This window comes from Daphnia magna, linkage group LG1 (assembly GCF_020631705.1).
Source record: "Daphnia magna isolate NIES linkage group LG1, ASM2063170v1.1, whole genome shotgun sequence".
Classification (NCBI taxonomy): domain Eukaryota; kingdom Metazoa; phylum Arthropoda; class Branchiopoda; order Diplostraca; family Daphniidae; genus Daphnia; species Daphnia magna.
Window position 1 is genome coordinate 3,423,493 of NC_059182.1, and position 11,807 is coordinate 3,435,299.

Consider the following 11,807-nt stretch of genomic DNA (forward strand, 5'->3'; position numbering starts at 1 on the left):
GTCGTGCGGGAAATCGAATTGCCTGCCAATTAGCTTTCCGGGACGAAGCTCTGCCATTCATTAACGTGTATTGAAAAATTTCATAATAAACAAAGGAATGACAGTGAAATAAATTCTCACAGTTACGAATGTTAATATCACAAGAGGCGTATTGACCATCTCTGGACAGATTTATTCAAATTCCACTTTTATTTCAACCGTTGAGTCACGTTAGCCAAAGCCACAGCAAAAGCCTGGACAGCTGAGAAAGGATACTGAAAATCTAACGTGTAGGCATTCCCGTCGATTCTGCCAAACTGCATAACCTGTCGATCATAAATGCCACTTAGAAAATCGTCAATGCACCTTGGAATGAAGCCTCAGCTGATAGTAATAAACTACCTGTTTTCCCTTGAATTCAATCTGGAAATTTTTTGCAGACTCTTGGGTCACTCTTCCCCCAAAGTCCAACTGATAAACTTGACTGTGTTCGTTCCACAACGGAGCTTTGTTGTTCAAAACAAACTCACACCTTCGTCTCGTCTGAGCTGGTGGCTCGCGTTCTTCAACGTTAGTTGCTGTGGCCGAATTCTTTTCAGCTATCCAAGTCTGTCGTAGCTAAGAGTTTCAATGAAAATCTGTGTCGAAAGAAAGAAGAACTGATGACCACCATTACCTTATTGAGCAGCTGAGCTTTTTGGAAACTCTCGAGATCGTGAAAATTATGGACTGTTGTTGCCTGAGGATCATCGATATCATCGTCTGAGCTTTCCATAGCCGTTGCAGAGGCGGCAGCAGGAGCAAATCGACTTTTCCCCAGCCGTCTGGCTAGCAATGGAGAATTGAGCAATTGCCTATTTCCAGATTCGATTATTGATTTGAGACCAAATTTTAAAAATATTGAAAGTATAGGAGCTTTACTGTATAGGAGATTGGTGGCGCCGTTCATTCTTCACGGTAGCCGACGAATTATTCCGGCGACGTCCTATGGCCGGACTAGAATTAGGAGTGTTGGGTTCAGATCGGCCAGCAGTCGATTTCCCTGCCGACGATGAGCATTTGCGACCAAACAACGGACTGAGTCGGGCCAAAGCGAAACGCTTTTCCTTATTCACTTTATTATGACCTTCGCCATCTGACACGTGTTGGGCCTGCAAAACTTGGCTGCCAACTCTCGAACGAAACGAGTTTGTGCTCGTCTTTTTGTCCGTCGTGGTCGCTTTTGTAACTAAAGGTTGAGTGATTTGGACGGCCCAAGAGCTACGAATATCCGGCAACCCCGGGCCACGGCTCCGATTGCTACCAACAACGGGACTAGAGTCCAACGAACGACTCTTTCTTCGTCTACTGTAAGGCCAATTGCTACTGTTGCTGATTGCCGACGCTATTGCGAGATGCCCGGCGCTTTGACTACGCCATCGTACGGCCGGTGTAGACAAAATGATCCGTGACTCTGAGTGATTGCTCCACTCGATCCGTAACATTTCGTCGAGGGTCGTCTGAGGTTGGTGTTGAACCGCCCGTCGATGATGAGTCGGCGAAGGTGGGGGCTCCATCCGGCTCATTCCAGCTTTCCGTCTCAATCGTAAATTAGGTGTCGTCAGTGGAACTATGGGCGGATGTTGTCGGTTCGATGATTCTCTATTGCCTTTCGAATTATCTTCTTCGTCCGATGGGCAGATTGAAATGGGCGGCCCTTCTACTTCAGTTCCAGGTGAAGAATCCCGTAAATCGACCACGCCCAGCGTCATTTGACGAGGTTGAAGGTGTAACAGTGACGTCTTGTACGTTATCTGACCAAGATGCGTCGGCAGAGATGGCGCCAATCCCGTGATTTTGAATCGAGTTCCCCAAATGTTTGAAGCCACTTCAGCCAGCGTCGAATTCTGCAATTAAAAACGGAATTTTACTGACGTCCGCCAGAAAAAATGTTTCCAAGTTTTCAAACCTCTCCATTAGCTTTACAGTCATTGGTATCCCCAGAGTTAGGATGTTGGTTGTTGGGTTTTTTCCCTCCAAATTTCCGCTGCAGTCTTGGAGTCGATACGCAACTATCGTCCGTTTCGGAATCTGAATCAGCTGATTGGTGTCCAGCAGCAGGACGATTTCGCTTGAATTTACGTCGAAGACCGGGACTAAGCAGTTGCTGGAATTTGCTAGCCGACGTCGGTGGAGGAGCCAAAAGCAACTCGGAGCTCTTGTTTAACAAAGGCTGACTTTTACTCATGTCGTTGCTGGACAACTTTCGCGGATCGTATATGACAAATTCTGGCCTTATTCTTGACGTTGGTTTACCCTGAAAGAAATGAAAAGCGATCGTAAATAATCGTTTTTTTTTTTTTTTTTAAATGGCGACAGCAACGATGACAATAAATAAAAGTGGGGGGGAAATGTAATTGAAAAACCTTAAGAAGAGGAATGAGTCCGCCGAGGAATTCGAGATAGAGGGTGAAGCCAACACCTCCCCCGCTGCTGGTTGCTGCATCAGGATCGATCGGATCGATCAGTCCGTCCACTCCATGCCAGCCGGCAGAGTCTTCTTCATCGCGTCGTATCATAGTGCAGTAGAGCCGTGTGTTACCCGGTGGCGGTTTGCAGACATATTCTCGAATTCGGTGCTCTTCCGGAACATGACACTTTTTTTTAAATATTAAATAAAAAATGAATCAAGTATTTTATTCTTTGGTTTAAAAATGAAATGATTTAAAATGTGGATTTCTTACATGGACGGTGCTGGAAAAGAGGGAAACGATCAGGTTACGGATGAGCCTGGGTATTCGGTCAGTGAAAATGGGGTCGTCAAGCTGATCCGGTCCGGTTAGACATCGTCTGAGTTTGAGTCGCGCTAAATGCTGCAGGGAAGCGATCCTTCGAGGTGAAACCCATGCAACATGAACTGTGCATCCCGTCGCCACAAACAGACGTCGATCGTTATGCCCCCACGTAAAACTTGTAATTGGAGCCTTTGTTCCATTACAAGAGCAGACAGAAAGATAAAGTTTGCTTATTAGCCAGACACAGCCAACGTCTAGTTTTAAGGATCGTGATTAAGAATGACGAGATCATTTTTAAATAACATCCAACAGCTCATAACTTTATTTTTTTTTCTCCCCTGGAAAGTTTCACCGCGTTGTTTGCCAGATGAAATGGATCGATATAGCGCACCAAGGTTTTTTTGTTTTGTTGTTGTGGTAACCGGAAACGAGAAGGATGCGGGAAAAAAAAAAGTGTCGAATGCTGAATAAACGAACCTGCGTGTAAGGGACGGCGATGCGGAATCGCAATACGCCACGGCTGTTATAGAACTGCAGGATGTTGGCGTAGTGATGAAGGCCAGCAGCCGCAGAGGAGCTCTGAACGTGATGGTGACCCCCGAGGCAGAGTAATTCACCTTCATTATTCCATTCCATCATGGGAGATGAGAGCGGTCCCTTGTTCCAGCAAGGAACGTTTTCGGCTTCATCGTCATCATCCACCGCGGAACAAGGATGGATGTCGTCGAAACCTTTAATCAAACTCAACCGGCCCCCCACAGTCAGGACGGCCAGGACATGATGTTGATCCTCCACTAATCCCAGCCACAGAAAAAACCAAAAATCCAATAATAACGAGGGAAAAGCGGAATGTTGTCATAAATCTTACCACCATTGGACATGGAAGAGAGTAAATGACCATCTGCAGATGTTGTTTGACGGCCTGCGTTAGTTGTCGATGACGTCGGTTCTTCCATTTTAAATCGCGGACAGTTCCACGCCAGCTGACGAATGCCATTGGCAGCTGATGTGTGGTTGGTGCTATTACTCGATATCGAACCAGGCGATATGCTAGTCGGTTCCGACATTTGAATTTGCGCCACAACGGCGCCATTATGCACGTCCAAGACAACGATTGATCCACTCGACGTTCCCAGATAAACCTGTTGCCATTTTATTTTTCGCCAAACATTTCAAAATTAGTTTTCTAAAAAGATTAAAAAAAAATAATAAAAAAATACCTGTTGATCATCAGGAGTCCATGTTCCGGTGGTAATGATGGATTCTTGGTTGAGTACGGTCGACCAATAGCGCTGTCCAGCAACGGATCCGACGAGAACGAATCCATCCTACGGGTACAGCAATGCATCAAAGCGCAACATCATTCAGTGCTGTTAATTTAGTGGTAATAGAGCAAGGACAAGTCAGAACAGATACCCCCTCCCTAAAAAAAAAAAAAGTGCGGAATTGCACATATAAAAGATGTTAGGAGAAAAAGTCTCCTAACTCTCTCTGGGGGCTTTTGTTCGAGAAGAGACCGTGATCCAATTTGCGACGCTCTGTCCCTCTCTCTTATCGATCTCTCCACCCTCATGTATCTAGGAGCTTTGACGTCATGATCAATACTTACGTAAAAAGCCTCTCTGTCAACCCATCACCCGATCCTCTCCCTTTCCGAAAGAAAAAGAGAGGGGCGGACGAGGGCCTTGTGTCGAATGAAAAGCCATCATCATTGACTTTTATTTATCGACAATGAACTTTATTGCTTTGCGTTTGTTTGCTTTTACCTGGTATGCGATGACTGCCATACGACCGTCGTGCGACCATGAAAAGTGGGTTACCTGTAAAAACGCAGCAATTAGAACAATGATGTCACTCGATACAAACGTAATGGATGTAGGCCAAAACTCGATTGTTAACTAAATGATTCGTATTAATTACGGGAGTGTTTCGATCGTTGATGAGCTCGATGGACCATCGACCTTCGTAACGGATCCAGACAAAGATGATACCGGATGCGTCGCACGTGGCCAATTTCTGATACGGCTCGTTCCATCTCACTAAACTGATCTACACAATTCGCCACAAGATATTAATAAAAATGATCCGTTTCCGGAAAAAGACCGGAATGTTAAACACGCTCTTATTTCCTCTCAACAAAACGTTAAAAAAGAGGAAATGGAATTATCGATTTGCGTAATGAGTTTACCTGAGCTCGATGTCCGCGTAAGTTGTAATTGGTGCGTGGCGGCAACGGAAGGTGTGGCGGAGTGAAGCGGCAGACTGCCGGATATTTCATTACCATCTCCTGCCCAATTGGAGACGTTGCTGTTGCGATGAGGTAGTGTGCTCGTAAACGTGACTCCAACAACGCTCCTGCTGTTCCCCGCCGCTAACCAGCCCTCTTGATAGTAGCTGGTGCGGTTAAGCTTCCATCCGTGTCCCTTTTTTTTTGAATCAAATTGTCAACAAACAAGCGATCATCATCAAAGCACCCAAGTACAATATCCCGCTTGATTGAGAAGTACAGCCCCTCTCCCCAATTCTTAAGGGAGTTCTCTTTAGCTCCCGGTGCGGTGCCAATTCACTAGCGCTCAAGCGCACATTTTCAATCAACGTCTTAACGATGAAAATCAATAAGACTATTTATGTCTGTAGGTAAAAGAAAAAAATTAGTAGAGCTACATCCATTAAGGTCAAATTGTTGTTTTCCCTTTTTTCTTGATGATGAAGTCATTCGCTTCAGTAACAATAATCCTCCTCCCAACCCTCCCCGCTCCAATGTCCACCCCATCTTTCAATCGACCGTCCTTGTATAAAGCCATTTATACTGAGCGCGTGTGCTGGCTGTACTGTGTGTGTGTGTCGTGCGCGGTCGTTGTATTGATCGGAACTTTGCCCTCCTCCCGTACGTAACCCACCGAATGGGAGACTACATGGTGAAGAAGAACAAGGAAAACTTTTGAGGGTTTTTTTTTTTTCTTCACTTCTACTTTGAGCAGTGAAACAAAAGCTAGCGTGAAAAAAGGAAACAAAGAGGGAGGACTTTTTACTGTTGACCGCCAAATATTTTACCCGGCTGTTTCGGCTCGCAAATCGACCAAAAACCAATTAATTAGTCGTGTGACACTTACCTCGGGCTGTTCATCTGGGACGCGTCCCATCCACGACAGGGAATTGATGACCGAGTCGCAGCGCAATTGGCTACTAGGCTCCTCAAAATGCAGATGCATCTTGCGCTGCAAGGATTTTTGCTTCGGCAGCAGCACCTGGATGGGAACGTCTTCTTTTAACTGGACGCCAGGCAATTCAACAAAAACTCGCACAGCGAACTTGATAAATAAAAAAAAATAAAAATAATTACGGAAACGAGATAATAGGAAACATGTGCAGAGATAACACAGAGATACTGATAGAGGGTTTAGGATGAGAGTTGACGGGCGACGTACGTGTTGACCCGTCGGCAACTCTGCACAACTACCCGCCGACGCTGTAAACCTGTTCATTTCGGTGCCTTTCACGGTTGAAGAGATCCAGGGGGTGGGGTGTAAGGGGGGAGCCTTCACCCTCTTAAGACGTCGCCAGCGTCGTCGCCGATTCTGCGCATCCAGCGCAAGGATGTGGAGATAGAAAATTCCGTTGCTCTTTCAGCGACACCTATCACTCACTGGAACAACTACAATGCGTTCCGCACTAACACCAATTGTTCATAATCAAATTGTAATTTGTATTCTAATTAAAATAACTCTCTAAAATGCCTCATGGAAAGCTCTGAGTATGGGTAATCGGTAAAAAGGATGACAATGCATTTCAAAATCAGTGACATCCACCTCCGTGTAGTCCTGCCCATCTGTTAATATGAATCCGAAGCTGTTGATAAACGCACAATTTGAACAAGTAAACATGGCGACTAACCTTCAAATTCCAAGATGACTTTTTCTGGCAGGATTTCACTAGGTTGATAGTTCAGCTGAATACGAATAATGAAGCTTTTACTGTTCTCGTCCGACACTCTCACTCGAACCAATACTTTTAACGTATCCTCTGAAAATGTGACGGTCCGATCAACGCTAGTTCCGAATTCATTCTATAAGTAATGATACGAATTCAGTTAAGCCTCTCATCTTCTTAAATGTTTACGAACTATAAAGCAAACCTCTAACTCTTTAATTTGTTGTTGACGATTGACAAAACTATCTACCAAGATGGATATGTCCCATACAAGACGGTCCAGAGGTTTGGTTTCATCCATGTCTGACATATGGATGGATTCTGGCAAAAAACATTCGTCGACTTCGTAACCTTAAAATTTCCATTTTGAACGAATGTAAAGTCAATAATAATATTTTAACCCGTGATTATAAATTGAATGAACCTTTATTGGTGAACTTTACAGTCATTGCGTATGTCTGGTAGTTCCTGGATTTATACATCGGGTGGAAATGGAACGTACACGCTTTGTCGCTGCATTTATTCACCGAGATCCCTGTGGTAGCACGAAACGAATAAATAACATTAAAAGCAGATCCTTTTTTTCTTAGAATTAAAAAGAAAAAAACAACATTCAAAGAGTCAAACCGGAGAATTTCGTCGCCTCGTGAATCCATTTCCAGTTCGTAACTTGACGGTCTTCCATGATGCGTGTCTGTTTCATCAACGCTTCCTTTTCCAGTTCCAACTCAACCAGCTGCCCACGTAACTTCGCCACTTCTGATTGAAGCTGTTCCAGATCAGTACCTTGTGCGGCTTCGTCTTCTTCGCTCCCTGACGAACGTTCTTCTTCTTCTGCAGCTTCCATTTATTGTTGTATTGGCTTACGATCCGTAACCACTAAATCACAATCTGAAAAATAAAAGAGAAATCGATTGATTACATTAAATCGATCTAGTCGAGACGCGTTTGCTACCGCGGGAGGGGGAAAAGCACGGCACAAACGGGACAGGCAGATCAGTCGTGACCCGTCAAGGCCACAATAGAGACACACGTGTATCGTGTGTGTATCGTTCACATTTACCGTCTGCGCAATTCACCGAGTGTCTGTTTGTTTTCTCTTATCCTCGTGCACGGTTTGATTTTTCGTTCGCTTCGAAAACAGTAAAATTGCAGCCGAAATGAATACACCAGCGTTATACCTTGCGGACCCAAATAAACTTGAAAAGGTATTCTTTTTACTGAAGAACTGCAAGAGAAAACCTCAAGTCAATTATTTCCTGTTAGGTTATTTTTTTTTTTCAATTAAAATGCAAATTTTCTTCATTTTCCGGACGAATGAACTTTAGTTGTTCTTCCTACAGTTATCACAAGGGAACTCGGGAGAGGAGGCGATGATAAACATTAAGGATGATTGATTGACAACCTGATAACTAAATGAAGGGTTTTTTTCTTTATCCGCCTCAACAGGTTCTTGAATTGTTACAAGGCCTTGTGCTAACAGCAGAGACACAGAGGAAGATTAGGGATGTTTTCGAGTCTGAGATGGAACTAGGGTTGGCCAAAAACCCTCCTGTTGCCTCTTCGCTGCAAATGGAAAACACTTTCTTGCCGGAACTGTGTGATGGCTTTGGTTCGACACTTCACCGATTTATTTTTTTTTAAATGGCAAATTGGGTGATTTTGTGGTTTTGCCTGATTTCAGAGGAGGGAGATTATTTGTCTCTAGATCTCGGTGGGACTAACTTCAGAGTCATTTGGCTGAGCATCAAGTCTGGAGCTGTGATTAATGAAGAAGTTCAATACTATCAGGTACCAGAGGATGTACGACTTGGACCAGGGGTGAAGCTATTTGATTTTCTGGCCGAGTGCATTCACAACTTCATGGACGGCAGACAACTAAAGGGACAGAATCTTCCATTGGGATTCACATTCTCATTTCCCATGACCCAACGTGGACTGGATGTTGGCATTCTTGTGTCATGGACTAAATCTTTTAATTGTTCCGGCGTTGTTGGTGAAGATGCCGTAAAAATGCTTAATGACGCTATTCACCGACGTGGAGATACAGACGTGGACGTTATTGCTGTTTTGAACGACACAACAGGTAAAAAATTGGTTACAATCAGATTACGACTTTTTCTAACCAACACTGGGTTTCAGTACAGAATCTCAGATAAGTATTTAATTTACCTTGTGATTGACTTTTTTGCTTGACGATCTTTCACAATCTGAATAGAAACGTCACAATCTGAATAGAAACGTCACAACTTTCCACAAGAAAACTTTTTTGCCGCGTTTTTTACGAACCATAGTTGCCAAATTGCACCTAGTTGCCAAATTAATTTTATATTTTAAATATTTTAAAAATAAAACAAAAGCTCTTTTTTTCCTTTTTTTGTTGTTAAAACAAAAGGAACTCTGGTGCAAGGAGCTTTCGTCGACAGAAAATGCGCAATTGGATTGATTCTCGGCACAGGAAGTAACGCTTGCTACATTGAACGGGCTGACCGAATTGAAAAATGGGAAGGGAAAGACAAGGGCGTCGAAGAGGTTTTTATCCTTTCGTAAATGCCTTTTAAAGGGAAGCCCTAATGTTTTTCTTAATTTTTCTAACAGGTCGTTATAGATGTTGAATGGGGTGCCTTCGGCGACAATGGCGTACTAGACTTTATCAAAACAGAATACGATAAAGAGGTCGATCGAAACTCTCTGCTCGTTGGATCTTTTACGTAAGGCTTTTGATACTTTTTTTTGTGGATTGGGGATTTTTAAACTCTAAATTTCCTTAGGTTTGAAAAACATTTTGGAGGCAAATACCTTGGTGAGATTGTGCGTTGCGTATTGGTTCGCCTCACGAAGGAAGGTCTCCTCTTTCAAGGCAATGCATCCGAACACCTCCTACGACACGGCGCCTTCACGACTCGCTACGTTTCGATGATAGAAGAGTTTGTTTAATCTACAATTTGAAATTGCACAGTTGTTAATAGCAAGTCTGTCTTAGGGACAACGTGAACGGAGTCGATGTTAACACTACCACTGCTTTGAAAGAGCTCGAGTTAAGCTTTAATCAGGAGGACATAGACATCGTTAAATACATCTGTTGGCTCGTATCGGACCGTGCAGCCATCCTCGTTTCCATCTGTAAATAGTTTTTTAAAATTATATACCAGCTGAAAACGAAAGAACTTTTCATTACGAAAAGGTACGGCGTCACTTTTGGAGCGTATGAATCGACCGGAAACGACGGTGGCGATTGATGGATCTCTCTTCAAGCACCATCCTCGTCTTAAATCATTTATGGAGAAGTATATTGCCGCCATGGCACCAGCTAACAAGTTCAAGCTAATGCTTGCCGAGGATGGAAGTGGAAAAGGGTGCTGGACTTATAGCAGCTATTGCTAGCAGGTTGAAGAAATTACAAGCCAAGGCCAACTAAGAAACAGAATTTATCAGTTGGCTATTACATTCCAGACACAGAATTATTTGTTTGTCTTGTGAAAACATAAAAACGATCATAAAAATTATAAACTGTCTAGTTTTTTCTCGAGTGTACTTCCAATTCCATCGATACAAGCTATTCACACTATTAAGGTTTCTCTTTCCACTCCGACATCTTATTCGCAAGCCTTAACCAAGGCTTCGGATACTTCGATGCTGATTTCAGCTTCAGCTTTGGCCACTTCAGAAGAGGCTGAAGCCAACTGGCTTTGGGATTGAGCTAAAAGCTCCTTGGCTGCGCTGATGTCAAGGGTATCGACCGGTACGGCCTCTTCCGCCAGTAGTTGCACTAGAGAATTTAAGTGTTCAACCCTGGGAGTTTATAATGCTAAATCCAGTCTTACCTGTGGAATCTTCATTGATGGTGACGGTTCCACTAGAAACAAAGAATTTCTTAGTGCTACCATCATTTTCAAAGACTGTTACTACACCAGGCTTCAACACAGCCAGTGTTGGTACATGAGCAGGCAAGATACCAAAGCTTCCACTGAACGATGGAACATCTATTTGTTTGACAGAGATATTGTTGTACAGAACCTGAAAATGCAATTTTTTAATTATTAACATAAAAAGTATTTCTTGGTAGTTTTATTCTACTAGGCTGGATGATACCTGGGATGGTGCTGCGAATGTAAGGGACATTGAAGGTGCATCAGCATATCCTCGAACCTGGCAGGCCTGGATGAAGCGGCCGGAGAAAAGTCTCAGTGCTGAGCGAGTCAATGCCATTCTGTCAAACGTGATCTATAAACATACACCCAGATTATTAAATAGTAATAGCAGTAAATGTTTTTCCCGAGCAGCCAAGGTAGGTCGGTTACGGGGGAGCGGGAAACGAATACATTAGGACACGGAAAAGGGTGGAAAATTTTTGTCAAATGCAATCGGGAGATATCACACAAAACTTTTCGTATTAAAAGGGTAAATTTTTATAGTTGAAATGCATTAAATTGGTCTGAGAAAAGCAAATTTTTATTACCGTGCAGCCGGAAACGTGAACTAACACCAGATGGCAGGCCGATGAAGAAAGCGATAGGCAATATTATTCGATCCCTAAACACCTACCTTTCCATTCCCTGAAGTTGGAACTTTCAGCAATCTAAATTAATTTTATTGATATTGAAATCGAACTTTCAAGTCTAATGTTAAAGGTAGAAAACCACTTAAAAAATTTACTTGCAATTTATTAACAAGCGTAAAACTGAAAATAAAAGCAAAGACCGCCACGAAATTAAGGGAAACTCTTATGAGTTGACGATGCTTATCACTGCCACCATGGCGCTTGCGTCATCGCACATTCGCACGAGATAGCGAAACTCTTGAACTTACTAGTTTTCTATGCTCTTATTCCACAAAACTGATAGAGCATTTATTGGTTGGAAATTAAGAATATTGCGTAACGTTTCCTAATGTTAAGTTGTTCTTTTCACAAATGATCGAAATTAAAATGTAATGGTCAATAAATGACATTCTCCTGATTTGGCGGTAAAGTTAAGTGGAGTTTACGAATCATTCCACTTTAATAGATGGACGTTTTATCAAACTGAGCTGCATAACACAAAAACAAGGCTTTAACGGCGTTGAGCAAAGGCGGTTCGTTTTTCTAATGTAAATGCTATGAATTTCAGTTAAAATAGAGAAGTT

General features: G+C 43.0%; 4 protein-coding genes across 10 annotated transcripts; 1 reads left to right on the forward strand and 3 right to left on the reverse strand.

Moving 5' to 3' along the window:
• Positions 1-51: 51 nt before the first annotated feature.
• On the reverse strand, positions 52-6,344 carry LOC116930078 (tubby-related protein 4). 4 transcript variants are annotated; one of them, XM_045168249.1, is made up of 15 exons: positions 5,867-6,344; positions 5,096-5,176; positions 4,942-5,037; positions 4,674-4,802; positions 4,520-4,573; positions 3,974-4,081; positions 3,622-3,895; positions 3,231-3,547; positions 2,703-2,942; positions 2,385-2,615; positions 1,928-2,275; positions 901-1,865; positions 656-833; positions 382-597; positions 52-305 (listed from the first exon to the last, which is right to left on the reverse strand). In XM_045168249.1, the coding sequence occupies exons 1-15, from the start codon at positions 6,236-6,238 to the stop codon at positions 189-191; spliced, it is 3,726 nt and encodes a 1,241-aa protein (XP_045024184.1). In that variant the 5' UTR covers positions 6,239-6,344; the 3' UTR covers positions 52-188. The 4 variants fall into 4 exon arrangements, with proteins under 4 accessions (XP_045024184.1, XP_032793327.2, XP_032793329.2 ...); XM_032937436.2 differs by having other exon boundaries at positions 4,942-5,176; positions 5,867-6,064; positions 6,182-6,292; XM_032937438.2 differs by having other exon boundaries at positions 4,942-5,176; positions 5,867-6,001; positions 6,097-6,292.
• A 94-nt stretch (positions 6,345-6,438) lies between these two features.
• Positions 6,439-9,007, reverse strand: LOC116930083. Of its 4 annotated transcripts, none has more exons than XM_032937453.2 (6): positions 8,856-9,007; positions 7,311-7,574; positions 7,108-7,218; positions 6,889-7,034; positions 6,648-6,819; positions 6,439-6,582 (listed from the first exon to the last, which is right to left on the reverse strand). In XM_032937453.2, the coding sequence occupies exons 2-6, from the start codon at positions 7,528-7,530 to the stop codon at positions 6,482-6,484; spliced, it is 750 nt and encodes a 249-aa protein (XP_032793344.1). In that variant the 5' UTR covers positions 7,531-7,574; positions 8,856-9,007; the 3' UTR covers positions 6,439-6,481. The 4 variants fall into 4 exon arrangements, with proteins under 4 accessions (XP_032793344.1, XP_032793341.1, XP_032793343.1 ...); XM_032937450.2 differs by lacking the exon at positions 8,856-9,007 and adding an exon at positions 8,089-8,225; XM_032937452.2 differs by lacking the exon at positions 8,856-9,007 and adding an exon at positions 7,747-7,888.
• On the forward strand, positions 7,750-10,198 carry LOC116930082 (hexokinase-2). Its single transcript, XM_032937448.2, is given in 9 exon segments — positions 7,750-7,891; positions 8,133-8,295; positions 8,368-8,769; positions 9,079-9,215; positions 9,282-9,394; positions 9,455-9,610; positions 9,667-9,806; positions 9,868-10,034; positions 10,036-10,198. Coding segments are annotated over 9 exon segments (1,392 nt in total). The 5' UTR covers positions 7,750-7,843; the 3' UTR covers positions 10,102-10,198.
• LOC116930086 (ATP synthase subunit delta, mitochondrial) lies at positions 10,199-11,278 on the reverse strand. The gene is made up of 4 exons (XM_032937459.2): positions 11,143-11,278; positions 10,776-10,907; positions 10,508-10,700; positions 10,199-10,452 (listed from the first exon to the last, which is right to left on the reverse strand). Exons 2-4 carry the CDS (start codon positions 10,890-10,892, stop codon positions 10,280-10,282), a joined length of 483 nt encoding a protein of 160 aa, XP_032793350.2. The 5' UTR covers positions 10,893-10,907; positions 11,143-11,278; the 3' UTR covers positions 10,199-10,279.
• Positions 11,279-11,807: the final 529 nt, after the last annotated feature.